We start from the raw sequence: 27707 nt of genomic DNA on the forward strand, positions 1-27707 counted from the left end.
AGGGCACAGAATTATGAATTTGTTTAGAAGCTTCACAACTTTGACAGCTTCTACATTTGTATCATTCCTATGGACAGTTTTTGGGATTTATTCCTGCTGGTTCTTCAATCACTAAATGAAATGTCCAAATCAATCTAGAAACCAATCTGGAGCTGAGTAAACAGCTCAAACTGCCGTTAATTTCACGACTTTTTATATCCTTTAATGTGTTTGCATTTTCAGCAGCTATTTTCTGGTTTAAGTCACGAGCACAAGTTTCTCGCGTGGGTCAGACGGAGGCGGCAGCGGCTGCAGCCCGCGCACCGCTCCCGGCTCCGCACCCGCGGCACCGCCGGGCTCGCAGCGCCCCCCGGCGGCGGCGCCTCGGCTGCGTTCTGGGCTGTTCATTAACACACAAAACTGCACGTCATTTCATTGCAAATGTTTCCTAAGATAAAAAAAAGTTCCAAGTCACAGAACAGGTGAGAAGGCAGCAGCGTAGTCTCAGGCCTTATCTCTAGGGCACCGTAAGTCACTTTGAACTTAGCTTTGTTCCTCTCTCACTGGGGTTTTAGCTGTCAATAAAGGCTGGGGTATATTTGGTTAGTCACCATCCTTACTAAACAAAAGGAATTTATACTGTTTACCCACTAAAACACGCACTTTGGCTGAGCCCTGCTCCTTTCCCTTGAAACCATCACTCCCTCCAGAGGAATCCCAGACATTTCCAAAGAAGCAATTTCCTCTGCAGATGGAAGAAGAGCATTTCAGTATTTTAAAGCCATGGTCATGTGTTATGAAGCATCACGAAGTGATGCTCTGCTTGTGCTCCTGGATACTACAGTGCGGCGTCAGAGCAACCTTGAAATTCAGTTTTGGCTTTTACTTTATCCATTAAGAAAACCTTACATTTGTGAGCTGGATTACTTTAAGACTCTGAAACAAGCACAGACACTGCACGTTTTTTGCAACAACATTTATTCTAGGTATATCAAGACTTAAATCTTATTGAAAGCAGCTACATCCATTGATTGTACATAATCTTCAAAAGCTGTTATTCTCTCTTCCAGCATATCTGTTCCAACTTTATCATCTTCAACAACACACTGGATCTGAAGCTTTTTGATACCATAGCCAACAGGTACTAGCTTGGCTGCAAAACAAAAAAAATAACATTTAGTACTCCTTTATTGGTGGAATCTCTTAAAGCAGGAATATATAAAAACAGTCTTTGTAGGAAACAGTCTTTGGTCCACATTATGGACCATCTAATTAACAACCAGCATTCATTACAACTGATTGAAAAAGCTTCTTTCTGTGGACCTCCACCCCTTTCCAAACCAGTGATGTGGGCGGGTAAAGGTGTTTGTTTGCTGCATCAGGAATTGTACAAGGAGATGCAGGAGAGCAGAGCTTAAGTCCTATAGCTTTTAAAACCTGTATTTGAATCTTAACCAGCCACTGCACTAACACACCTTTTCTGACCGTGTGATGACACGAAGTACTGCAGTTCCCCGAACAGCTGCCTACATTTCACAGATCAGCAGTGACCCCAAGTCCCACTACTCATACTCTATCCCAAGGGCCTGCACTCTCCCTCTCCCTGCTCTGAAATCTGCCCATACTTACAAGACCCCCAGACCAAGCCATCTGCTTGAATGCTTCGCACACACTCCTCCAGCTTGGCCATGTCTGTCTCATCATCCCAAGGTTTCACATCAAGCAGGATTGATGACTTGGCAATAACAGCTGGTTCTGGGGGAAGAAAATCACCATGAAAAGATAGGCATCTTCCAAAAACTCATGAATGTATTTGCAAACTGGTTTTACTAGAGCAACTTATCTAATTTCATGAACAAGAACTTGCTCACATTGCTGTGACAAGCCTCTGGTACCCACACAGATTTCTTAAGTACTGCAGCTGTATACATCCAAAGGTTCAATATGCAGATACATTATGTATACACAGATTTAAGTAGATGACAGTGTTTGTTACACAGAAAGTCCTTCTCAGATCATCTGAGAAGGAGCCTAATGCTGTGTAACAGTTTATTTTCCACAGAGGGAATACTGCAACTGCTACAGTTCTGAACAGTTCCAGACCAGTAGCTGTGGAGTAACTTGTGTACTGCAGCAGTTTCTAAACTTTTATCTCCATGTATGTACAAAGCCCAGTCTCTGGAAAGAACAAGCAGGAGGGCATGAACCAGAACAAAAAGCATGTTAACATTCCTATTTGCTATGGGAAGGCTGAGCTCACGGGCAATCCAAGTGAAGCTAATTACTCCTGTCTCATTCCAGTCAAGCTGATCTATTATTACAGTTAATTAGCCTTTCTAGCCATCCTGTCCAAATGCATTAAAATTAACTCGGGCATAAAGATTAGAAAGCTCTTGGCACACATACTTTTGGATTTCTTTGATTCATACTGGGCCAGACGTTCTTCCCTCAGTTTCTTTGCTTCTTCACTTTCCTGAAAGAGAAATTTACAGTTACAGAAAAGCATTAAACCTCCACATCTCCAAAGCACTACTAAACTGACTGGCATCTACTCAGATAAAAACAAATCATCACACCTGTCAGCCGAAAGATGGTGATTTTTGTTTTACTCATCATGTAACCAGTCAAAGTTGGACAGCTCACCCCACTCCAGCCCATTACTTTCTAACTTTTGAGTTTTTACCTTCCAAGCTTTCCAATTCTGCAAAGATAGCTACAGTTGAGAATTGCAAGGTCAGAAATATAAGTAATTTCAACTAGGTCAAGGTGAAGATCTGCCTATGTGGTTATTTCTGAAAAGCAATAAGCAATAATAATACAAAAAGGTCACAAGTACCTCCTCATCATCAGATCCAAAAAGGTCAATGTCATCATCATCTTTGCTATCTGTGGCCGCACCTGTGGTATCCTCAACATCAGCAGGACCGTATTTTCCCAAAGCCTTCTTTACTCCTGGCAAGCTGAAAGAAGAATGCAGGCAATTAGGAACCTCCTCAAATGTCAATACAATCACTGCCAGTTTATCAATGCACCTAAAAATACATCTATAATGAAAAACTTGTGCTGAAAAGAGCAAAAAACCAATTCTGCTGCTTGAAATTAGAACCTCATGGAAGACAGCCCCTAATGCTTCTGACATGCCAGCCAAGCAATCTGTGAATATGGGATCTGCTGTAGCTTATCAAAGCTGGTATGATCCTGCCCAGCTAAGTACATGGATAGGAAAAGCTTTCTTATTGAAATCCTTTATCTGCATGATGTTCTGCCCAGGAGAAATTGCCAACTACTTGTTCATAGGTCCCTAGAACTACTTTCACTTGTTCAAAACTTAGTAAGTTACTAAAAACACATTACTGCAAGGTAGCTGCTATTTTCTTATGTTTTAATGAACACTTTACCCTAAACTCTTACTCTCAACAAGACAAATGACCCGAACTCCCTGAATTTACCTTCTCTTGCAGCTCACATAGACCTGTTATCTTACATTAAGCTCATAACTGTATTGCTAACATGAATGGCTGTTACTGAAGTCATAAAATTAGTTTTGGATTTCAGGAACCATAAATAGTTTCCAGATACTTTGTAAAACCACTTCAGAATTTCAGTCTCCTTTAGCATTACAAAAGCTTCAGAAATGTACTGGAGACTGAGCCACCCATTTTTGGAAGTGTCTCCTTCGAGGAGGACTGAGGTTCAGAGGAAGCAGTGAACCGGCACTGACCCTCCCTATGCTGTACCTTTTGAGAGAGGCCTGCAGTCTCCACGGATGTCAATACAGCACCTTTCATGAACACGTAAAACCCTTAAAAGAGAAAAGCGATACTAAATCCTTTCATATCTCCTTTTGTTTTCATGTCCTTCGGTACTGCAAAGCATTAATCTAGTCCTCCATGCTGACAAGAGGTCTGCCCTGTTTCTGGGGCTATTTGTGCTCCAACAACACAAAATGCCACGTGGTGCCACCGGAAACCAGTTTTCCTCAAAGTCGAAGAAACAAATTCAACAATTTGTAGGCTAGTTCGGGGAAATATTGCAGCTTCGGAGTTTTACCGTACCTTGCCTTCTGCTTTTCATACGACTTAATGTGATTGTACCACCGGAGAGCATGGAACAACTCTGCAGGCGGCGGGCCAGCGATCGCTTCGAAGACTGCTATGTCAGCCTGGGAAGGGACGTACCTGCGGAGAACGAGCCAGATTACCGCCCTCGCTCAAGGAACACGTGGAGCGGCGGCGGTCGCCGAGCAGCGCCGCCCGTGCAGCTGCCGGGGGAACTCGGGCCCTCCCGCGTCCCCACCGCTTGGCTCCGCCAGGCCCGACTCATGTTCCCCGCATCCCGGCACCCCCTCCGCCGCCTCTCACCCCTCGATGTAGCTCTTGTCGGCCAGGAAGTCATTGAGGACGCGGAGGCCCGCGGCGGACTTCAGGTCCCCGAAGCCCATGGCGGCGGCGCGCGGCCCACACGCTGCGCCCGCCCCGACCGCCACCGCCGCGGGAAAGGGCCTCGGCGCGCCTGCGCCGGCCTTATATAGGGCTGGTATCCCTCCGCGGTGCTGCACGTAGATGTATTCCTCCGCGAGAGCGAGCCGCGAGGTAGCTCCTCAAGGGTCGACTGCTGCAGCGCAGGGCGGACAGCGGACGGGACACCAGGGGTGCGGGAAGGGGTCGAAGTAATAAACGTGAGGCTGACTATAAACCCTAGGAAGGTTTGCGGCGTCGCACGGACTTTGTAACATTGTACTGTCGCCACACCCAGCCCTGCTGGCCAAGCGGAAGTTGCCGGAGTTGAGCGAAGAAAGAGGCGGAAGGGGACGGAAACTGCCGAGGGAGGCCAGTGCGTATGACGGTGGCCGAAAAGGCTCTGGGCTAGTGGCGGAAATTACGCGCGTCATCGTTCGCCTTTAGCTTGCCGGAAATACCCGAAGCTGTTCGCTCCGGAGGTTGCCGAGCGCGGACTGCCCTTTACGGAGATTGCCGAAGAAGGCGCCGGAGACAGCCGAAGGAGGCTGAGGTCAGCGGCGGAAAGGCCCGAGGCCGCCGCCGCAGAGACCGAGGCGGAGCGCAGCCGTCCCGCGGCGCCGCCGCCCGTCCCGCGCCAGGTAACGGCGGTGCCGCCGCGGGCGGCTCGGTGCGCGCGGGTGCCGCTGCTCCGGGCGCCGCCGCCGCCGCCACTCCCGGTGTCCTTGACGGGCCGGGCGGCGGGCCGGGGGCTGCCCGGCGGGCGGCGGCGCCTCCAAGGTGACCCCCGCGCCGGGAGCGCTGTCGCCCGCCGTGCCCTCGGCCCCGGGAACGGCGGCACTGGGCCCGCCGCCGCCGAGCCGCGCTGTCCGGCCCGTGGGGGAGCGGGGCCCGGCCGGCGCTCCGCTGCAGGCGGAGAGGCCGCTCAGTGACACCTTATGTGTGGTGTATAGATTGGTAGAGAATCGTATCTTGCGTTTGGAGGAGTAACTCACTGTCCCGTAGCTGTACATATAGGTGTTCCTATATGACCATATGTGCTCCTGTGCAACTGGGGTAGAAGTTTTTACTCGGCCGGTTTAAAACTCGCCAGCAAACATCTGACCTGATAACAACAGCGTTGTTTTCTCTCTCACCAAAGCATCATGTTCCGGCTGCTTGCTGTCCCCAGGACCTTAGCTGGGGTCACCCAGTCCTCCAGAGTATGTGGTAAGTGTCTGTAGTTTATATCTGGGTCTCTGGTGATAAATGTATGTGCAGTTCGTTTATTGAAGGGCACATAGGCACGCGTGCTTTTCAGGCTAAGGGATTCTGTGTTGCACTCTTGGTAGAATTGGGATTCTGACAGCACTCTATAAAGAAAATCAGAAGTGGGGGGGTCTGATGGTTTCCATCTAGCAGTAAGTGAAAGTTGTTTTTGTTTTCTCTTCCGTGTCCTCAAGGGCGTGCAACTGCAACAGCAGCCAGCAACCAAATAGAGGTGTTTGTGGATGGCCATCCTGTACTGGTGAACCCCGGAACCACTGTCCTGCAGGTCTGGGGAATGGCATTCTCAATTTTCTGCAACTTCCCATCTTGCTTCTTGGCAGCATTTTCTGTTCCATACAGCAAAAAGCCGCCTGTCTTTACATTGTTTCTTGCAATTCTTTAGGGGTATTTTGACTGACTGTGATGCAATTTCAAGTGACAGAAATCCTTGGAGGAATTCAGTGTTTGAAAAAGGAAAATATGCCATGGTTGCTTGAAAGAAGATGCATGCAGCATCAATCCCAGCTGCAAAACTTTATTAATGCAATAACAGACTTCAATAAATTCTGGTTGAACTTCTGTCTCTGAACACTAAGTGACGTTGTAGTCTTTCAGAACCTGTACATTTTGTATCTTATTACAATGTGTCTTGGGTAAATGAGGGATTGTCTACTTTTAGTTATTAGCTGTTATGATCCAGAATGCTCGTCCTTAGCTGCTTTTATTATTCTTCGTGTGGGAAGTAAGGGAACCTGGATCTCCCAGCCTGTACCTCAGTACGTTGTTACTTTTCAGGCTAAAATTTCAAGTAAAGCTTTCTTTAAGAAGCCATTAAATGAAGATGTGGTATAATGGGTTAGAGCATTAAAATACACAATACAGTGGTATTTCTTCTGGCAGGCATAGCTATAATGCTGTTGCACAGATCCCATTAGCTGTCTTCATCTGGTCTCAAAATCAGTTGGCTCTGTCCCCCGTCTCTTCTTCTGTCACGTTGTCTTTGAGTTTAGGGTCTGTTGAAGATTGGCTGTGCTGGAGTACCTTTATACAGAGGATCTGTGTTGTTGCATTATCAGAAATCATTATGATTATGGTGCTCTTTTTATGTTTTTCAATTTTTGTTTTGATGCACTTTTCTGTAAAGAATGTATGTGTTCTTAAAATGTAATTTGTATTGCTAGTGCCCTGTTGCAGAGAATTCTCTCTATTATTGGAGGAAAGAATGAAACAGAGGTCAGTTAGTTTTTCTAACCTTTCTAAAGGTTAGAAAAACTATATTTGTAGTTGATATCCTGACATTTTTTTGCTTTGTCACAATTTTTTATTTATGGTCACTTCTTAAGATGAAAGGTCAAGTGCACTCTGTTCTTGAGCACTGACAGTGTTACTCTTTGAGAAGCTGTATAGTGTTTTCTGAGATGGAACTGAAAAGTCTAACTTAGATTTAATTTTCCTTTGTTTCTTATTTTTTGGTAGGCCTGTGAAAAGGCTGGAGTTCAGATCCCTCGTTTCTGTTACCATGATCGTCTCTCTGTTGCTGGAAACTGTAGGATGTGTCTTGTGGAAATAGAGAAAGCTCCAAAGGTATTGTTTGTGTTTCATAGGAAATTGCAATATGGAATATGCAATGCAGAGCTCAGTAGGAATTTTTTGCTGTGCTTGGGCCTAGTTTAAATCTTGTAAGTAATTGTTGTCATTATCTTGGACATGAGCATTTGATAGGTGTGTGTTTGCTGTTAGATGCATTTCATGCTTTGTAGTTCAAGCTTCAGCCACACATTTTTAGCTGAAACTACATAAATAATAAACCTCAGTGTATTAATTTAGTTGTAGGATTAGTACATGCAGGTTCATTCTAAGTAAAGATTGCAGTTAGTTAGTAGTTTATATTTTCACTGTTGTGAAATAGTTGATTTCAGGAGTGAACACTTTCTTGAGCAGTGCTAAGAAATCTATGCACATTCTTTTGGAGTTCAGTCTTGGATTACACATTTATACTCACTCATAAAATTTTTTAACTCACCCCAACTTCAATTCCATAGTTTGAGCTTTGTGTCCCTGGATATGTTGGGTTATCACTAAAGGTGGAAGTCATTATGTGATTGAAAAGTAAGAGGGATTTATTTACAGAGTGGGAGGTTTTGTTACTCTTGCAGTAATCTGGAGAAGAATTTTATTCCAAGACTTTATACAGGCTTTGTGTAAATAAATGTCTTGTAAATGATTCTTATTCTGAATTTCAGTTCTAGAGGTTTTCTAGATGTCTGCTGAAGCTCTTTCATTTGCATTGTATCTATTACAACTGATATTCTTAATGCTGCAATTGCTCAAATGGGGACTGGAAATTGTAGAATTTTATCTTTTGAATAAATCATAACTCATTTTACCTTTTTATATAGCAGATTATTAATAAATATGGCTTCTAGTGACTTTATCAGTTAGACTCTTTTTTTTTTTTCCATGCAGACCTCTTTATTTCTATTTATTTATAACAGATAGCTATGTTAGAATTGTGGGGGGAGGAGATGGGGGTTTGTGCCCATGCTGAGAAGAAATATATTGTGTTCATGCTTGCTTTTTATGGTGATTGCAGCCAGTTGCTGCTTGTGCCATGCCAGTTATGAAGGGCTGGAATATACTGACAAACTCTGAGAAGTCCCGGAAAGCAAGGTACCTTTCTTTTAGCCTCCTTTGACTGATTAGTTGTACTATCTGCTATATGATGTTGACATTAACTTCATTCTCTGAACCTAACAGAGAGGGTGTAATGGAGTTTCTGCTGGCAAATCACCCACTGGACTGTCCTATCTGTGATCAGGGTGGAGAATGTGATCTGCAGGTACAACATCCAATTAAATTATGTAGACTTACATATGATGCTCTTATCTTAGGTGCAGTTGTGCTTTTCAGCAGCCTGGATATGTGTGTATTCTGTTGTCTGTTGTAGGACCAGTCAATGATGTTTGGCAGTGATAGGAGCAGATTTAGGGAGAGCAAACGTGCTGTGGAGGACAAGAACATCGGCCCCTTGGTGAAAACCATCATGACTCGGTGTATACAGTGCACTCGATGCATCAGGTAAAGTCCTTTACTTTCACTCAGGAGAGTACTAAACAGGCATACTTGTGACAGTTTCTTACTAGTGAAAGAAACTCCATGAGGGGTATTTTAAAAAGTTATTTTCTGATTGTACTTAAAAATTTTATTTCTGTTAGTGACTGATAGCTGGTTTCCTGGAGCTACCAGACAGGAAATAGAGAAAGATGGGCACTGCATGAAAGTGAAATCAGAGTTCTGCAAGGCAGAACTGGTCCTGTGGTGTTGGTGCCAGAAAGGATATGTGACTTCCTCAGCCACAGTTGTAAGATTTATTTATTTTTGATAGCCTCTGGTAGCTATATTTATGTTGTTCTGTAGCCCTGAGATGCTGTAGTGGCCAACTTCAGCCAGGTGGAAAACAGTACTATGTACCCAACTAGTTCTAGAAAGAACTTGTTACTTAGGACTAATCTTGGACTCAGTGTAGTACAGTGAGTATTGAACTGCTGTGGTTTTGATATACCTCCCCATAGTTTTTGTAGCCCTTTCTGAAGGAAATTCTGCAGATGGTCCTGTATGTGATGGTGCTGACAATGCACCTAAACAATTGTTTTCTTCTTTCAGGTGTATGAACTAATGTTTTATCTTAAGAAAATGAGATGAGGGCTGAAAAATGTTGTGTTGCAGTTGTACATGCCAGACGTGTTTCTCCTTCTCTGTGCACCCACCAGGTTTGCCAGTGAGGTTGCAGGGGTAGATGACTTGGGAACAACCGGAAGAGGAAATGAAATGCAAGTTGGTACTTACGTTGAGAAAATGTTTATGTCTGAGTTATCAGGAAATATTATTGACATCTGCCCAGTTGGTGCTCTTACCTCCAAGCCATATGCCTTTACTGCACGCCCATGGGAGACAAGGTAGGTGTCTTTACTTCTGCTGAAGACACAGCTTTCTCTGTTTGTTGTACACTTTATCTTAGAATATGTCCATCTGTGATACCAAGGGTTTTCTCTGGTTTTTATTTTTTGCATTTTTGTTGTAGACTTTTCCATAGACTGAATCTAACACAAATTTTGTTACTTACAGCTTATTTAAGAAAAGTAAGAACATTATAGTTTGCAGACTGTTCTTCCCTTAATTTTACCCTAAAATGTTTTGGACTTGTAGGTTGCGCTGATTGCTTAGTAAGAGATGCATATAAAGGAAAACACAAATTCATTTGCTCACTAATTGTTGAGGATATTATTTAAAATATCTTGTGCAACTAAGCTCTTCAGCCTCAGAGCAGAAGAGCAGATCTCTGTGGGATTTTCTTAAGTAGTTGTCTAACCCTAAACAAGACCTGAAACACATTCAGGCGACAGAATCACAGAACATTAAGGATTAGAGTGGACCTTGAAGATCATCTAGTCACATCCACCCCTGCCATGGGCAGGGATGCCCTCACTAGATCAGGTTGGTCAAGACTTTATCCAGCCTGGCCTCGAACATAGGAACAGGCTGGTTTGACCATCCCAGTGATACTCAAAATCCCGAGAGCTGTTGTAGGTAGTGTGGAGGAGCAGGGGAAGGCGCAGGAAGGCCTCTCCCCGCAGACGGCTCTCCGGGAAGGCGGAGGGTGTCGTTACCAGCCGTGTCCGCTGGACGGCGCCCGAAGCGCGGAGCGGCGGCGGTGCTGAGGCGAGCCCCGGCTCGGTCCCTCCAGCAGCGATTCCGTCCTGTCATAGACCAGTGGCACTCCGTGACAGAATGACATCCTGAACCCCCCTTCAAGAGGTGATAAACAGCAAACAAGGAGCACGTGTAGACAGCAGGGTGTTACATAACACAGCTCTGAGAACGTGCGCAGCGACTCTGAGAGCAGCACCTGTTAAACTAAATACAATGAGCGTTTATAACAAATCTGTTTTCACACACTCTGGTCAGATCTGTTGTTCTCTCAACAACAGATTGTTGAGGTAACAGCAGATTACCTCAACTCTTTGTGCCCCACACTGGATGCTTTAAAAGACTGTTGTGATTTAACTCAGCAGGCAGCAAAGTACCACATAGCCAGTTGCTCATTTCAGCTTCTCATGTGGGATAGGAGAGAGAAAATTGGGGAGGGAAAGTGTAAAATTTGTGGGCTGAAATAAAGACAGTTTAATAGGACAGAAGAAGAAAATTACAATAATGATAAAAGAATTAGAGTGTACAAAACAAGTGGTGCACACTGCAATTGCCCAGCAGCAGCCCCCAGCCAGCTTTCCCCCTCATTCACATGCTGAGCTTGCTGCTGTGTGGTGCTTAACATCCCATTGTCCCATTGGGGTCAGCTGTCCTGCCTGTGCCCCCACAGCTTCTTGTGCCCCCAGCCTCCTTACTGGTGGGAGAAGCTGAAAAGTCCTTGATGTGGCGTAAATGTTGCTTAGCAACAACTAGAACATCCCTGTGTTATCACACAACTCTCACCCTAAATCCAAAATACATCTCTATACCAGTTACTAGGAAGAAAATTGTCTCTATTGAGGCCAAAAATAAGACACTGACTGCTTATATATGAAAAACTGAAAGTGGTTTATTTGTTCTTCTGAACAGGAAGGTAGAGTCAATTGATGTTCTTGATGCAGTTGGAAGTAACATTGTAGTGAGCACGAGAACCGGAGAAGTGATGAGGATTTTGCCAAGGCTGCATGAAGATATCAATGAGGAGTGGATATCTGACAAAACCAGGTGTGTGGATGTGCTTGTGCCCACGTGTGTTCACGCATGCATTAAAGGCACGGTGTGGAGAACCAGGAATGTGCACAGTAGCACCAACTTTGGTATTCAGCTGGTAGCATTGTAAAGCTGCAGTGAAGAAGAATAATTGTAAAATATGTTTTTTAATTCTGTAATTGAAGTTGCTAAGTTTTCTGATTTTTGTAACATTTTTTCACTCTATTGATCGTTTTTGAGAAGGAAAAGTTAAACTTTCAGGGGAAATAGTTCTTGGTTTTCTCTTTTCTAAAAGCCTGCAATTGGAAAACTCACTCACAGAATTATACACAATTATCATTGGCTTTGCTCTTTAATGATATTTTTGGTGTTTCACTTAGGTTTGCTTATGATGGTCTGAAGCGTCAGAGACTTACTCAGCCAATGGTGAAAAATGAGAAAGGAGTATTTATGTATACCTCATGGGAGGATGTATTACCTCGTGTTGCTGGTTTGGTAAGAGCAGTTTTCAATATAAGTAGTCTAAAATTAATTTCTAAACCTGGATGTATTACAAATACTAATATCAAATTAATTCTATTTAAAAGGATTTTTTCTTTAATGTTAGAGGGGAACCATTGTGTTTCCATGTAAATGTCTTATTTTGACTAATATTTCCTGTTTCATGGATTGGACCTTTTAAAGAACTTTTTTCTTATGATTTCATTTGGAGCATTGGGAGAGAAATTACTTTTATTTAAATAGGAAAGTAAACTGTTTCTTCAGAAATTTAGGAGGAAGCAATTTTCCCAATACTCTGACTTATCTGAAGACATCTTTAAATTTATTTAAACTGTGCTATTAAAGACATTAAGTCTATATTACTTATATCTGAATTGTGCTTTCCTCAGTGCTTTCTCTGTGTGGTGATTGATTCTGCAGCTCAAATGAAGTGCTGCATGACTGCTCTGGATTTTGATTAAAAATTTTATGTGGGTGAAGTAGAATTGAATAACTGTAATTGAACTTTCCTCAAGGATGTTTTTGCCCATAGTACAGTAGCAGAGTTTGTTACAAAAGCTATTTCTTCTCAGATAATACCTTTAAGTTTACTACCAGAGCTTGTGTTACGGAAGTTTGTATTCTGTCTGCACTGTGGTGTCTTTAAAATAAAAACATTCACCAGCCTTCCTCTCTCACCACACCAAATGAGAATTAGCTACATCTAAGTGATAACTCAAGTGGGAGAGACCTGCACAGAATGCAGAGAGCTCTTCTTTGCTTATCATGGCTTCTGAAGCAGCTGGAGCTGCTGCCTGGCAGGAATCAGACATCACTGATCAGTTTGTGCTACTCCAGGCCAGCAGTAGCACTGTTGGTTTTGGCATGCCCTAATTTAACAAATATTTACCTGCGCTAAATAAGAATTTGTTTCAGCGGTTTCTTTCATTTATGTTTATGCTTCCTTTCTCTGCAGCTCCAGTCAGTGGAAGGTAAGGATATAGCAGCAGTTGTAGGAGGGCTGGTGGATGCAGAAGCACTAATAGCTCTGAAAGACCTACTGAATAGACTGAATTGTGATATGCTCTGCACTGAAGAGATCTTTCCTACTGCTGGAGCTGGGTAAGAGGACAGGCAATGTCTGTCTATAATTAGTATGTTAATAAACTTTCCAGTCTGCGGATCATCTCATGGCAATGTTCTGAAATAGCAGGAATAACAATTGTTAATGCATTAGCAGGATTTATTTGAATTTACAGTCCTCACATACAGAGAGTATTTATGGATTGTGAGTTGATTTGTAGACTCTACTCCAGCAGGGGTTGCACACTTACCCCATGTTCTACTGAATGTACAGCTGCTGCACTTTAAGAGTCAGTCACTGAAAGCCAGTTACACTCTGTTGCGAGCTGGATAAGTTATTCTGTTTCTATTTGTAGTGTGAAAACTTTAGTACATTTATGATTAGTAATTTGGATTGAGAAATCTCTTCTTTATCTTTTCCTGAGATGAAAAAGTATTTTCAGCATTTACAGTCTTTACTTCTTTCCTTCCCTCTACTGAATTCTTATTCTCTTTCTTACATCTTTTTGTTACAGCACAGATTTACGCTCTAACTACCTGCTGAACACCAAGATTGCCGGGGTGGAGGAGGCAGATGTCCTCCTTCTGGTTGGCACCAACCCACGCTTTGAGGCACCGCTCTTTAATGCTAGGATTCGGAAGAGGTTCGTGTTCCTTGGGGGTGAATAAGCACGTGAATCCATCTGGATTTCATATGGTGCTCTGCTGGAGCTGCAGGCAGTAACTTGAGAGCATTCATTCAGATGGGATCATTTGATTTAGTTCACCTTTTAGTAAAGGGAATGGTGATTTATGTGTGGAAAAATGGTAGTACCTTGTGGTGTAGAGCTAGTTCATTCTCACTTTGACATTTTGCATTAGGTTCATCTACTCAGACATTTATTCCTTTGTTACATTACACAGACACCTCAGATTTTCTGTTTTATAGAAGTCTGTTAAAGCATATTCCTTAAAGATTTATTTTCAGCATCAGTTTATTGCTTTTTGCCCTGTAACAAATCAGATGTGCTGAGTTTAGAAGCAATCATTCCAGTTTAACATTTTCTTTGCCAAGTAGTGTGGCTTTCCCAAACTTTTGAACATAGCTATTTCAATTTTCATAAGATATGTCAGTACAAGGCAAATGAGGTCTATAAAAGCCCTGTCCTTAATGCTGGGATTTTTGAAAAGACATTATTTTAAACAGTAATGGCGTTGAAATTTTGAAAGGAGAAAATGCAATGAGACTTTTGAATGTGCGTTTTCATTTATTTTTATACGTCTGTGCCATGAGAAGCTGCAAAAAGAAAAAAATTCTTACCAGCTAAATTTTTTGTTTATCTAAGAAATAAGTGGATTTCTAAAACTGACTTGGCAGAAGCTTGGAGGGAGGAGGGAATTGAGTTATGAACTTGTCACGTAAGGTGTGTTGTTGTACTGTTTCTGGAATATATCTAGAGAAATAATCTTTCTAAAAAACCTAGAGGCTTGCGTAACTGCCAGAATAAAACTAAACTGCATCTTACCATGCATCTTACCAATGAAATTGCCATTTAAATTCCTTTAAATGCCATTTAAATTCCTTTGCAATGCTCTTTTAAGTTACTGCTGAAGTTCTAATTACTGGTTTAGTTGGGTAAAACTTTGCATTTCTTTAATTTTTATAAAATGTCTGTTGTAATTTCAGCTGGCTTCACAATGACTTGCAAGTGGCCCTTGTTGGCTCTCCTGTGGATTTGACCTACAGATATGAACATCTGGGAGAGTCCCCACAGATACTTCAGGAGATTGCTTCTGGCAAGCATTCCTTCTCCAAGGTACACAGAACTTAAGAGTGTGACTGGTAAATTCCACAGGTATTGAGTAATAATCTGAATTCCCCAGAGACAGATTTGAAGAAAAGTACTATCTTGTAGATGGGGTTATTTGCTTTTCATCAAATGCAGAGATGAAGTAATGATTAGTGTGCACCAAGTGTGTATAAACTGTATAATATATTCAGGTGTGTAAAACTTTGCAGTGCAGGAAGCTCCTGGGATATTTCTTGACATAAAACAGGCTGTTCCAGGTGCTGCTGTTTCCACTTAAATGTGTGGTTATTGAGTGTACAGTTGTGTACTGACAACATAGTTTCCTGCTTACAGCAGTTTCTCTTGGCTTTATCTCTTAGTGAAGTAATGGCCATTTTGGAACCGTAGGTTTACATGAAAGACTTATGGAGAAATCAGGGATGTATTACATTATCTGTCCCAAGAGTTGTCTTTGTGGCTGTGGAATGAATGTCTGGTTGTTGGCTTGCACAGGTCCTCGACAATGCCAAAAAGCCCATGGTGGTGGTGGGCAGCACAGCCCTGCAGCGCAGTGACGGCGCTGCCATCCTCGCCGCTGTTTCCGCCATTGCACAGAACAGCAGGGCCACGAGCGGTGCTGGTGCTGATTGGAAAGTCATGAACATCCTACACAGGTTTGCTTAAAAACTTCTTTGGGAGCAGCTTGCTTGCACATTGGGCTACACAGGTTACCACAATGTATGTGTACAGATTGCTTCGTGTACACATAAGCAGCCTTTTGGGTTAAAACCTGAAGGGAATGTAAAAACCAGAAATACAAGCTAGCAAAAACTTCTTAATAAAAGTGGGTTCCTTGACCTGGCTCTCTATGAGTTTTTATTGATTTATGATATTCAAATGTAGAATTTAAACATGGAATGTTTAAATTCTACATTTGAATATCATAAATCAATAGAATTTCAATTTCTAGATTTAGACATGGAATACAAGAGGGCTTAATAACATCTACCACAGTAGGATGCACAGCGAACCAGTGTCGCTTGCTAAATGACTGCATTTTATCTAGAGGAAGAAAAACAAAATGGCAAGAGTATTTAAATAATATGGTTTCTTTGTTGGGGTTTTTCTAATATTCCTTTTACTGTGCTGCTTCTCAACTGAATAGTTAACAGAAATGCTTCAAAGATTTCCATTTGAGAGCTTTTAATCTTAGCTATTCAGTTTGTCAGGATATTACTCCTCTTAATAGACAACTTCTCTTTAAACAGTCCTTCACCACTCCCTTTCTAAAATTCTGTGAAATTGATCATCTCTGTAAAGGAAAAATTATTTTACCAAATGTAATGGCTCTCAATTCTGGAGACTCAAAAAATTTCTTCTGCCAAAAGCAGCCTCACTGATGTAAAAATAGGATAGTTAGAGCAGGGCTTGGGCCTCTGAAGGAAACTCGAATATAACATTTTGCTGCTGAAACTGAAATATTTAGTACCAAAATAATGATGAGTTAAAGAACACCCATGTGGTTTGGCAGTCTTTCATATTGACTTCCATACTTCTGGTGCACCATCCGTTCAACCTTAAGTGTAAAAAGCAACCTAACTTACTGAAACCTCTATGTCTGACTGTATCAGACAAAATTGGAAGGTCTGTACTCTAGAGAGAATCTTTTTTCTTTTAAATAAGACTGGCACCTGATTATGGAGGATTATGCAAAACTGTTGCTTTGGAAAAGGAAGATTGCCAGAAAATGCAATTATTAGTTCATTCTTTTAAAAGTATTTTTATGTATGAATAAATGAATAGTGATGAAATAGTGGCCTTAAGTCTTGGATGATTTTGAGTAGGTGATGGCCCCAGTCTTTCATGTTCCAAATGAGTGCCCTAAATTAAAGGCCTGATGAGTTCCATTCATAGCTGAAATGTCATCTGGAGCTTCACCAGTGAGCTGCCTGCCACTAGGTCCTGATTTTCAATATCTGCCTTTATTTTTGCTATCCCATCTTAAATAGGTGAGATTCCTTGTGAAAACTTTAAATAGTGTCAGCTTGTCAAAATGCAAAACTAACTCAATACTCTGTGAAAAATTTCACCTGCCTTTGAGCTTCATGTTTGTCTTGTTACTATTAGGAACCTCTTGTATCGTTTCAAAATATTTAGTCAGAAAAAGAAGTTAGGTCTGTTCTGATGGGAGGGAGAGAATTCTGAAATTACTTAAAGTCATGATGTATTTGTTCCTACAGGGTTGCAAGCCAAGTTGCTGCTTTGGACCTGGGTTTCAAACCAGGAGTGGAGGCAATTAGGAAAAGTGCTCCCAAAGTGTTGTATCTCTTGGGAGCAGATGCAGGTGCTATAACACGTCAAGACTTGCCAGAGTACTGTTTTATCATCTATCAAGGTAATCAGTAGATGTAAATTAAGAAATGTTGCTATCTTAATAGTTGGAGAAAAAGCATAAACAGTGGCATAAATCCCTTTGAGGAATTTTTGTTTTCAGCCAGGAAAGGGAACTTCTAACACATAACTGAGACACTGGTTACCTATTTCTTAGGTAAAGATGGGAAACTATTGATGAGTAATAAGGGAATATAAACCAGTATAGGGCTTCTGAAACATAGGTTCAGGCCTGGCAGACAAAACAGCATTAGTTTCCAGCTCTTCTGTCATACCAAAATATGATCTTATGTTAATCTAAGAATCCTTGTTCCAAGAACCTCCCAAATCTGAGTGACTGTAGTGACTGAATTACCATTTACTCCTGCTTGTAGTCCATTCATTCTCCCCAGAGTATTAGCCAAGTAAGACCTCAGAGCAGCCAGCCTCATGGACTTCAGATTACTGGCTGAGCAAAGCTTACAAAATCCTTTTTTTTCTGGGAACACACAAATTCTGTCTTAGTAAAGCATTTCTTTTTATTTTGACTTACTTCTGTCTCATGGTTGTGTACTGTTTCCTCTTTCTATGTATTTAGGGCATCATGGGGATGTGGGAGCTCCCATGGCTGATATTATTCTCCCAGGAGCAGCATATACAGAGAAAGCAGCCACATATGTGAATACTGAAGGTCGGGCCCAGCAGACAAGAGTAGCAGTAACACCTCCTGGGATGGCAAGGGAAGACTGGAAAATTATTAGAGCTGTCTCTGAGGTACTGTTGCTGTTATAAGTTGCTTCTAATAAAAGTATACTGAGAGGTTAAGTTCCTTTTTGTAAACATGTTCCAATGTAAAAAGAGGTAGATTTTCAGGAAAACACACAGTTTTAAGAAGTAATGTTCTGTATTGAATCTTAGGTTAATTCTGTGAGTTAAATCATACTGTTTCCCTTTTGAAGATTGTTCTAATGTTGCAGTTTCTGTATACTGCTGGAATGCATAATGGGTGAAGCTTTGCAAATTTTGCAGGTCTTTGTGAAGTGCTTTAGGGGAAGCTGGTGGGAGCATGCAGTTTCTTGCTTTTTAGAAAGAAAACAACATAGACTCTGAGGCCAGGATCTGGTATTGTTAGATGAGGTTGAATATGTCCTCACTACTTAAAAGGAGCAAGATGCATTGATAATTGCATTAACTTTTGTCTCATTTGGTGGTAAGCTAAGGAAAATGGACGTATGGAAGGAGACAAGTACTTCCTTTTGTTTTTATCCTTTGTATGCAAACAGGACAGCCTGGTTTTTAGCAGGGGGAAGTGTTGGCTGTGTAGGCATCAGAGTCCAACAGAGCACTGACTTTGCTTCAGTTTGTGCATTCTAACTGCCTGTATTTTCAGGAGTGTAGACTTTTCCTTATTTTACTTTGGAGATGTTTATGGATTGGTAATCTAAACCACTGTGAGTTAAATCCCTAGAGCTGATGGCATTTCTTTCTGTGAATCTCTCAGTTGGCTGGTCTGACCTTGCCTTACGAGAACCTCGATGAAATACGGAAGCGTTTAGAAGAAGTATCGCCCAATCTGGTTCGATACGATGACGTGGAAGAAGCAAACTACTTCATCCAGGCAAATGAGTTGGCAAAGGTAAGCAAAACTAAAGCACCTTGGCATGATTTAGTGCTGTTATATAGCATAATGCCTCTTTGAAAAATCTTCCTATCTTGCATTTTTTGACCTACGCTGAATGCACTGAATGCAGAATTTACTAAACAAATGCTTTGGTAACAAGCTCCTATTATACAGGTGACTTTCTTTTCCTTTCTTACAACAGTTAGCAAAGCAACAGCTTCTTGCTGATCCTCTTGTTCCACCTCAGCTCACAATAAAAGACTTCTATATGACAGGTATGTATAGTGTGGTCTTTCCATTCTGAAATCAGAACATTTTACTTAGCTTTACAGTAAGGTTCTTATGATTAGTTTAAAGCTTTCCACTAAGATACATAGGATTTGAGTCTTTTGAAGAAACAAAATTTTTCAGTAAAATTACTTGGAATTTTCATAAAGCACAGACTGTATTTTCAACTAGGTGATTTTATTTATCCTCTTTGTATCCTGTCTTGTACTAAATTTATTTTGTATTGTGTCTGTGCACTGAATATTTGGATTTTTTTTTTACAGATTCCATCAGTAGAGCATCGCAGACAATGGCCAAGTGTGTGAAAGCTGTTGTTGAAGGAGCCCATGCAGTAGAAGAGCCATCCATCTGCTAAAGACTAATCAGACTTCCACCACCTTCTTCTAGGTTTTTGCTGCAGTTAACTGCTGTGACTGATACATTTTTTCCAAAATCTATTTGACAGGCTGTTGTATTTTTTTTCTTCCTTCATTCACATTTTCATCGCTTCAAATAGCCCCATCATACTGTAGGACTGTTGTGTCTGAGGGAACATGCAGCACTCAACTTATTATACCCAGAGGCAGGGTACATGATGATTGTATACAAATAAATTATAAATACCAAGCCACCCCATTACCTGTGTAATTCATGTAGCTCATGCTTCTTCCATAAAAAGAATTCAGTAAGCAACTCAGTAAATCTTGATTTTTCTAGGAAGGGGTTTACATGGCAAAAATACTAGATTGGCACTTCCTTCCAGAGTATCCAGGTATGTTAATATTAAACCCTGGTCAGAATGTGATCATGCTATTTTTGTAATGTACTTTTAAAGCAAGTTGTCCCTCATACCTGGTTTGTGCCAATGTTCAGACCCATCTCTGCTCTGGATACTTATATGTTTCTTCATTTAGTTTCAGTTGAGACTACTCTTGGAGGAAATACAAATAATTTTGATGTTGTGGAAAAAAAAAGCAGCCTTCACACAGCTTTCTCATACTGAACTGCTTTAAAAAATTAGCAGAAAGACTAAGGGCTTTTATACCAGTTCAAATGCAGAAAAAAATTCTCAGAATAGTTTCTCTGTGCATTGATCTTTATATAGCAAAGTGGGGGAAAGGGTTGTATGTGGTATTTTTTGGTTGGGTGATTGGGAGTTTTTTATGCTCTAGAATAACTTCAGAACAGTGACTGTCTCCTCTGTATTATGCTGGTTAACATAAATTTGGAAGGAGGATAACTTCCTTTTCAACTGGCTACTAAAGTTCAGTATAATTCTTCCAGGAATTGTGAAAATGGGAACACTACCATAAAGCCATCACTTCCAACTGTATTATTTGGAAAAAAAAAAAGTGTTAATTTTGCATGAGGAGAAGGTATACTTTTCAGTGTAGAATAATAGTGTATGGGTGTGCTGCTGTAGAAGTCTTTAGTTTTATAAAATTCCTTTTTTCTTCCATGCTTAAAATTTTTCAGTAACAAACACATAACTTTTTAAAACATTGTTTTCCTTTTGCCCAGGAAGAAGACTCTTCCTGGTTATCCTGGTATATCACAGTGTCCTCACACGAGTTAAGTCTTCAGTGTTAGACTTGGTTTTACTCAGCCTGCCATCTCCAGTTACCAACAGGGATAGGGACAGTTCTCATGGTGGTACAGCAAAGGCTAACTGTTCATTTTGCTGAGGTACTGCTATGCATGTTAGTGAGGCAGCGAGGGAGACTGCAATGCAATCTGGTTTTAATGTGTCAGTTCACAGGCCCAAGTGCAGCGTGAAACCTTCCTCCTGTCCTTGTGGAATGTTACTTCTTTAGCAGGAGCAGGGGTTTATTGGCACATAGCAAAATAAAAATGTGTGTGATGTATGCCAAAAATAGGAAGAAAGGGTGTAGCTGAATCCTGTATTCAGAAAAACATTTGGTTCTCAGGCTCCTAAGATGAAAACCCTTTTCTCACCCCCCCCCATGTTGTACAAACACAGAGGAGCAACTTCAGCTGTGCAACAAGTCAGTTATCACTTCAAAATTTATAAAGGTTCAAAAGCTTTAGATTATTTTCCCCTTAAATGTTGTAGCATTACTTTGGGAGCTCTGGCATGTTTTTTGACAGTTCTATGTCCTTCAATTAATATTTATAGTAGAGTGTTGTTTCTGTTCAAAAACTGTCCAGCCTTTATCAAAAAAGGCAAGAAGGGGAAGAAGTACATGTGGTGCTCTCTGTCCTGTTTCTACTCTCCCATCTAACTAGTCAAGTACAAAATTTTTCAGCCAAACTTGGTAGAAGCAACAAGGCTCTCTCTATAAATTTGACTGTTGGAAACTAGATAGGAAAGAGAAATCTAAATTAGCATTCTTAACCACTGAGTTCAGAGCATAGCCCACCCCTTATTCCTTCTGTTTGCTCTGGTGGCTGAACAGTTGGTGCATATGAAGACTTTTACCCAGCTAGTGACAAAAGCATAATAGGGGTCTGCAAAGGCAGGGAAGTGACATAGGCTGGGCAAAATATTTGAACAAAAATTACAGAAACAGGGCTATTCACACAACTTACCTCTGTTCATTTAAGAGAAAAAGTTCACAGTCAGTGCTGCTACTTGAAGCTGCAACCGCAGGTTAGAGAATTATGAAAAAGTGGGATGTGGAGATAACCACGCTCTGAGTATTGTTCCTGGTGTTACGGTAAGGGCTGAGCAGGCAGGTGCTCACACTGCCTGAGCCGTCAGCGTGCTGATGCAGCTCACTCCACATGTGAGGCTGGTGGGTGCCGTTATCCCGACTCTGCTGGGGTGGGCAGGGGCTTTGTTAGGCTTTGTTTTGGAGCTGAGCGCAGCCCGGGAGGCGCTGCAATTCCTGCAATTCCCCAAGTGCAGCCCTGCTTCCACCTGGTGGCCAACTGGCAGAACTTCTCAGCGGGTGCATTGCTAGTCTCCTTCAGGTGCAGTAGCCTTCATCTCGCTGCTCCTGTGCACTCCTGCCTGTACAGCCTGCCAAGAACAGCAGTGTGTCTGGGGAGAGATGGATGGGGGTGGTCAATAAGTATCTTCGTCTCTGAGCACAGCCCGGTGTAAACGAGACTCTTGTGTGCAAACCGTTAACCCCAAGCATGACGGATTAAACCTTGCATTTTTGTAGTCTTGTCTTCAGCAGGTGCACGTGGAGAGTAGAGAAGGCAAAGGGTGTGTTAATTCAAGGTAAGACCATACTATGCAGTTACACTTTCAAGCAAGTTTAGGCCAGGTGCATTCAGATTAAAGAGAAACTATAACTGCAGACAGATTTAAGCATCGAGGTCTAATGCTGTGACTTTAAACCCAACAAAAACAAAAACCAACCAAACAATAACCCCAAAAAACAAAACTCAAACCCTGTTTAATAGCCACCTTACTGAAAGCACCAGAATCCCATGGGTGCATCTCTGTACTTCCAAAGGGAGAGTGCTTAAAACCCTGGGCAGTGTAGTGAGCTGCTTCAATAAAAAGAAACATAACAGAATTCAAGTCAAACAGGTATGTCCTCAGCAAGACTCTGACATGTCCAGCAAAATTAGGCCAGTCATAAAAATAGCTGGAACAGACTTATTTTTTAATGTATTTTGAAGCACAGCTCAAAGCAGAAAAGGTGTCTGTAGCATTTCCCCAAGAAGTACAAGATTTTGGATCACTGCCTCTTCTGAAGCTGATGAGATTCTTGCAAGACAGTCTGCTGCATGCTTGATTGGGGGATATGCTGTATTTTAATGTGAAACCAACAGAAAAATAGCTTAGGGTCATAGATGTAAAGGAAAAGTAGCATGGCAGACTGGCATCAGCCTTAATCCAAAGGGGAAAGGTAATATAACTTCATCTCTGTCCCCACAACCCCACTCCTCATAAAACACTCCAAACAATGGCTAAGCCAAAATGTCCTCTCCAAAACAAGACAGTCTCCTAATAATTTGTTGTGTTCTTCGAATATGCAGTAAAATGAAACCACCTTTAGTGCTGAAGGGTTAGAAGATGACTCTCTCAAGGCACTGACAGGACAAACAGAGAAAGCAAGAGAAGCAAATAGAAGAGGACTTCATGGTGACTACCAGAATGGAAAAAAAGTAATAAGTAAATGGGGAACTCTGGAGAGTGGCTAAAAGCTAAGGACTTCCCTGACAACAGCAGTAAGCTTTTTATAAAGAATACAAGAACCCCACAAAATGTCAAAATGTGTAAGTTCTCCTAGAATTACCTGAGAAGTTTTAAAATTCTGATTTAAAAACAACAAAAAATACCAAAGCCATACACAACACACAATTTTCAATTTATTTATAGACATTAATAGATTATTATTATTTTTCATAAAATGCCAAATGGGCACAAGTAGTTTTGCGAACAAAATACTGAAGTTTACAGAGTCACAAAGAAAACTCAGTTCAGAAATGAACACCAAATCCTTCACTGTGCATGTGGGCTTACACAAGTCATGGCCCTTTCTGTGTGTAAGGTTTTATCCAAAAGACACTTTACAGTAACACATATTAGTTGATGGAATGATGTCAGTGAACTGTCCCAAAGTACCCAGGTGGCTCCAACTCTCCATAGCTCACAGAAAAATGGCCCAGAAAGACATAAATAACATATATAAAGCCTTGTAATTCAAACAAAATTAGTGATTCCATAATCAGCAAAGCCTTACTATGCTAAACACTGTTAATAATTATGTTTTCCTCCAGCTACGTGTACACATTTATTCACAGTGCCTAATGCTGAGAAGCCTACTGAGATTTAGAGGCAGAAGAGGTAGCAGAGACATCTTCTCACTCAGCCAATGCTGAATTTCGAATATAATTAACTAATATTTTAAAGAAATAGTTTTATTTCTTCTTGTCATCATCTGTACACCTGTGTTTATGTTTGAAATGGATCAGAGATGAGAACCATGTGTCAAAAAGAAACATACTGAGAGCAAAAAACTTCCTATGTGACAAAAAACTTTCAAAATCCACTGGAATCCCATGACCCTAGACACTAATTAAGCCTTTGCTTTGATGTTAGCTCTGCTCCAACTATTTTAGAAAATTCTTGTCCTGCATGCCCTTTACTTCTCAATTACCCATCACAGGATATTTCACACCTTTGTTGGAAGCTACTCTCAGAAGACTTAAGAGACCGTTGATTTGGTCCAGAGCGGGAATTCTCATCTTTCCATCCTGCAGTGGTGACCAAGACCCTCTGCAACCTGAATGTAAATGAATAAGGTTGGACTAATAGCAGAGAGGACTGCTGACAAAGTGTGGAGCTTCTTTACCACTACAATTGCAGTTAATGAAATATCCATAGACAGAAGCAGATAGGTAAAATACAATAGTATACTTTGAATTAACGAAGGGCTTCCCAGTAAAATGGGATGGTATTACAGCATTCTGCTGGGACAGCTTATTCCATTAATTTGTCCTCTATTTAAAGAGGTCTCCACAGATGCCCAACATACCCTGGACAACCTTCCCACAATTAACAGTCTTACTGTTTTGTCTTTGCTGAGCTTTAGGGGACAATACCATTTATTTAATGCAGATTAAAATACACATTGATAATGAAGAACAGATTAGTGAAGTCTTAGTTAATTACTATTTTCAGTACAGTTTACTATCAATTAATTATATTATCATGTAATAGCTAGCATACATCTGTTCCCAATTGGTTAAATACTTCTTCAGCTATACTCCTACTGAAACCCACAGGAAAATTCCCATTGCTGAAAAAAGCTTTAATGAAGCTCCTAACACTCAGGAAAACAAGGTTAGTCATGTATACATCATGTTGCTTTGCTAGCATTTGGGGCTTTAAACTAAGTAAAGCAAAGTCACTCTGTTGTATATAGGGCTTGTCCTATAGTTTCAGCTGTGCTATCTGCCACACAGGAGTGCACTAAAGCATGGGTTTGAAGGAGTTTAGCAGCTGGTGTAAGAAGTTCAATTTACGGCATTACTTGGGTATATTTCCTAGAGAAAAATCCTCAGATCATAGGCAGTGTTTTTAACATAAGGACTCTGTGGTTTGGAAAAGTGGCAAAGAGCATGCTGGTTATCAAATACATACAACTGCAGCAGAGTAACTGAAACCCAGATATGCAAGAGACAACCATTGCTATAAAATTTTCATGTTAAAGAATTGGTGAAAAATAAGAATTAACATTTTTCAAAAATGTTAATATGCTGGGATTTAATGGTTAGCTTGACTCCAGAACTTGCCACTATTACACAAACTAATACCACATCACAGCTGCTCAAGATATTGCTTAGAAGAGTGTATCATAACTTTGGGTTTTACTTAATTTCTCACCCTTTTCAGTCTTTAAATGCCTAAAGACAAGATCTTCTATACAAATGTGGCTCTTCAAATAAGAAAATCTTGAATTAACAGCTATACACTTAGAGTTCTTCTTCCCCTTCACAACTTTTACTTGCATTTTAAATAAATTGCTAATCCCTTCAGCAAGCATTTGAAGACCTTGGAACTGTTTCCTCAGTATGTGTCTTTCAAGAAATAATACCAAGATGCCGACATTGTAACACTATTTGTGGAGAACCTGAAAGTCTTCATCACATGCACAGAGTCTAAGGCATGGTCCAGAAATTCTTGTGGTCTGCGCTCAGGGTGTGAACGACCTTGGGAGAGAATCAAGGTTCATTTCTTGATGCAGCCTCCTCCAGTAAGTGGTGTACAAGTTAAAGCACCTATTTCATTGCTTTATTAGACTCACAAAGCTTATTCACTGCATCACTGCCCTGTCTCACTACTAACACAAGTGAGACACATCAGCACAGAATGCCTCGTTAGCCAGAACGTGTGATTTACAGAACATTAATGTTCTCTGACCACTCTGTGCTCAAGTGTACAATAAGTTTACTGGATGGAGCAGTTGGTCTAGGGATGAGGCTGATTTAAATCAAGGCAGACAGACCCGTTCTGAAGAACAGAAGTTCCAGAATACAATTCTGAATGTTGAACAGGGGACCTTTTGTGCTTGGGGTTGACACATTGTCCTTGTACAGAAGTTTCAGTGTCCAATTTGTCCTCCAGTGTAATTTCAGAGCATTGCTCTACCCATCAAAATAATGTATGTCCCAGCCTAAGAGTCTTGTCCATAAAGATAAGCAAATATTTTAAAAAAAATTTCATTCTACATTACTAAAGCTAGCAGACTCTCCTTTAGCTTGTTACTGTGTAACATTTTATTTTCAGCAAATTAAAATAATATTTTTATCTCTTAGTAAGTTAGTGAAAAGCAAATTACTCTCAGGTAAATAAAGTTTTGTTAAATAAATTTATCCATCCATGAAGTACAAATTTTTAATTTCTCTGTTGAATGATTACATAATAGTCCACAGAACCAAGATCTGGCAAATTTTTCCTCTTTACTTTCTCCTCCTTAAAAAGATTGAATTAATTTTTTTTTTGTACAAGATACCAGAAGTATTCCATTTCAAGTTTTCCTATTCCAAACTTCCAGATTCAAAATGTTTCTCATTTTCTTGGCATTAAGCTTCTGGCTTCACAATTAAAACACATCAGATAGATCTTAGGATGTCACCAAAATGTGTAATGCTACCATGACACATGTTTAAATTTAGGCAGGCAAGTAATCTGATTAAAGTCAAACACATAAGCCCAAGAAAAGGTTTAATATTGTTTCTGTGCTCAGCTTCTCAAGTGCATTCATAGCTATTTCTCTAAAATGTTGAATTGCCTGCATCCCATTAAAAAAATACAGTTCCAAGATACTAAGTGTGCTGTACAGATATTCTTAAGGGTACCACAGAGAGATGTGGCATAGATTAGTTGTTCATGGTATGCCTCTCTTCCTAAAACACAAAAACCATCTAAATAGTTCCAATTAAGAGAACCTGAACTGTAGTTGAACTATACTGAACTACTGAATTAAGTTGAAAGTAGCAATTCTCTTGTTTAACACAATGGTTAATACAAGAAATCACTTTGTACAGAAACTTAAATTTGAGCAAAATCCTACCGACTTGGGAAGAGTTTTATGCCAGGAACTACAGTGATCCTTCAGGCACTTCTGAATAAGCAAGCGTTAGTAAGGCCTGCAAGCATCTGCAAAAGTGGGGTCTGAGAATTTGGCCCTTTATCTATCTATTTAGAATAAAAGAAAAGGAAATACTAGTTTATGCTGCATTTGTTGAATTCCCAAATTAATTAAGATAATTTATTTGCAATATTTCAAAAGGTTTGCGGTTTTTCAATCATCCTATACCTGACCAATGTTTGTAATCCCTATCATTCCTGTAATGAATTCTAGGTATGGGATATAAAAGTAGTTTTTGCTGAAACAGCTTACAAAGAGAATAATCATACTTCATGCTCCAAAGCATACAATAATGACTGGTAAAATTATGAAGGACCCCAATTATAGCACTACTTCTATACAAAATACAAACTCTTTTGGAATACAATATGGGAGCAACATATTTGGGTTTTTTTGTTGTTGTTGTTTTCTAACATCAGCAAAACTATCTATTTGACAGATTAATAACTGAAAAACAGAAAAAAAATCAAAGAACAGGAAAACACCTCCCATGCAATAATTCCATTGAATGCAACACTCCAGATTATTAAAAATGAGCTAGGTAGACTAAGAATAATCTAAAAAACCCTGCTAAACAAAAACAGCGTGACACAAAGACCAGCTGACTTTTACTTGTACT

The 27707-nt window shown here is 40.7% G+C and overlaps 2 protein-coding genes and 2 non-coding genes across 4 annotated transcripts; 1 reads left to right on the forward strand and 3 right to left on the reverse strand.

The window, feature by feature from the left end:
* Positions 1-940: 940 nt before the first annotated feature.
* On the reverse strand, positions 941-4591 carry EEF1B2 (eukaryotic translation elongation factor 1 beta 2). The gene is made up of 6 exons (XM_058809904.1): positions 4341-4591; positions 4035-4157; positions 2816-2939; positions 2386-2452; positions 1609-1734; positions 941-1132 (listed from the first exon to the last, which is right to left on the reverse strand). Exons 1-6 carry the CDS (start codon positions 4418-4420, stop codon positions 978-980), a joined length of 675 nt encoding a protein of 224 aa, XP_058665887.1. The 5' UTR covers positions 4421-4591; the 3' UTR covers positions 941-977.
* On the reverse strand, positions 1963-2096 carry LOC131560987 (small nucleolar RNA SNORA41). Its single transcript, XR_009275039.1, has one exon. It is a non-coding gene; the product is annotated as a small nucleolar RNA SNORA41 (small nucleolar RNA).
* LOC131560984 (small nucleolar RNA SNORD51) lies at positions 2525-2603 on the reverse strand. Its single transcript, XR_009275036.1, has one exon. It is a non-coding gene; the product is annotated as a small nucleolar RNA SNORD51 (small nucleolar RNA).
* A 208-nt stretch (positions 4592-4799) lies between the features above and the next one.
* On the forward strand, positions 4800-19646 carry NDUFS1 (NADH:ubiquinone oxidoreductase core subunit S1). Its single transcript, XM_058809903.1, has 19 exons — positions 4800-5077; positions 5578-5645; positions 5879-5970; positions 7161-7268; positions 8278-8354; positions 8442-8523; positions 8632-8762; positions 9455-9640; positions 11301-11435; positions 11801-11915; positions 12877-13022; positions 13499-13627; positions 14650-14779; positions 15266-15426; positions 16993-17147; positions 17721-17896; positions 18624-18758; positions 18946-19018; positions 19295-19646. The coding sequence occupies exons 2-19, from the start codon at positions 5582-5584 to the stop codon at positions 19384-19386; spliced, it is 2187 nt and encodes a 728-aa protein (XP_058665886.1). The 5' UTR covers positions 4800-5077; positions 5578-5581; the 3' UTR covers positions 19387-19646.
* The last annotated feature ends 8061 nt before the right edge of the window (positions 19647-27707 follow it).

The sequence above is a fragment of the Ammospiza caudacuta genome, chromosome 8, assembly GCF_027887145.1.
Source record: "Ammospiza caudacuta isolate bAmmCau1 chromosome 8, bAmmCau1.pri, whole genome shotgun sequence".
NCBI lineage: Eukaryota > Metazoa > Chordata > Aves > Passeriformes > Passerellidae > Ammospiza > Ammospiza caudacuta.

Excerpts from the sequence above, each read along its gene's own strand:
- NDUFS1 (XM_058809903.1), top strand. The coding sequence starts at position 5,582 with ATGTTCCGGCTGCTTGCTGTCCCCAGGACCTTAGCTGGGGTCACCCAG. Across the intron at positions 8,763-9,454 it reads CAGTGCACTCGATGCATCAG|GTTTGCCAGTGAGGTTGCAG; the intron begins GTAAAGTCCTTT and ends TGCACCCACCAG. Across the intron at positions 14,780-15,265 it reads GCAAGCATTCCTTCTCCAAG|GTCCTCGACAATGCCAAAAA; the intron begins GTACACAGAACT and ends TGGCTTGCACAG.
- EEF1B2 (XM_058809904.1), bottom strand. The coding sequence starts at position 4,420 with ATGGGCTTCGGGGACCTGAAGTCCGCCGCGGGCCTCCGCGTCCTCAAT. Across the intron at positions 4,158-4,340 it reads GACAAGAGCTACATCGAGGG|GTACGTCCCTTCCCAGGCTG; the intron begins GTGAGAGGCGGC and ends CGTTCTCCGCAG. Across the intron at positions 2,453-2,815 it reads TTGGATCTGATGATGAGGAG|GAAAGTGAAGAAGCAAAGAA; the intron begins GTACTTGTGACC and ends TTTCTCTTTCAG.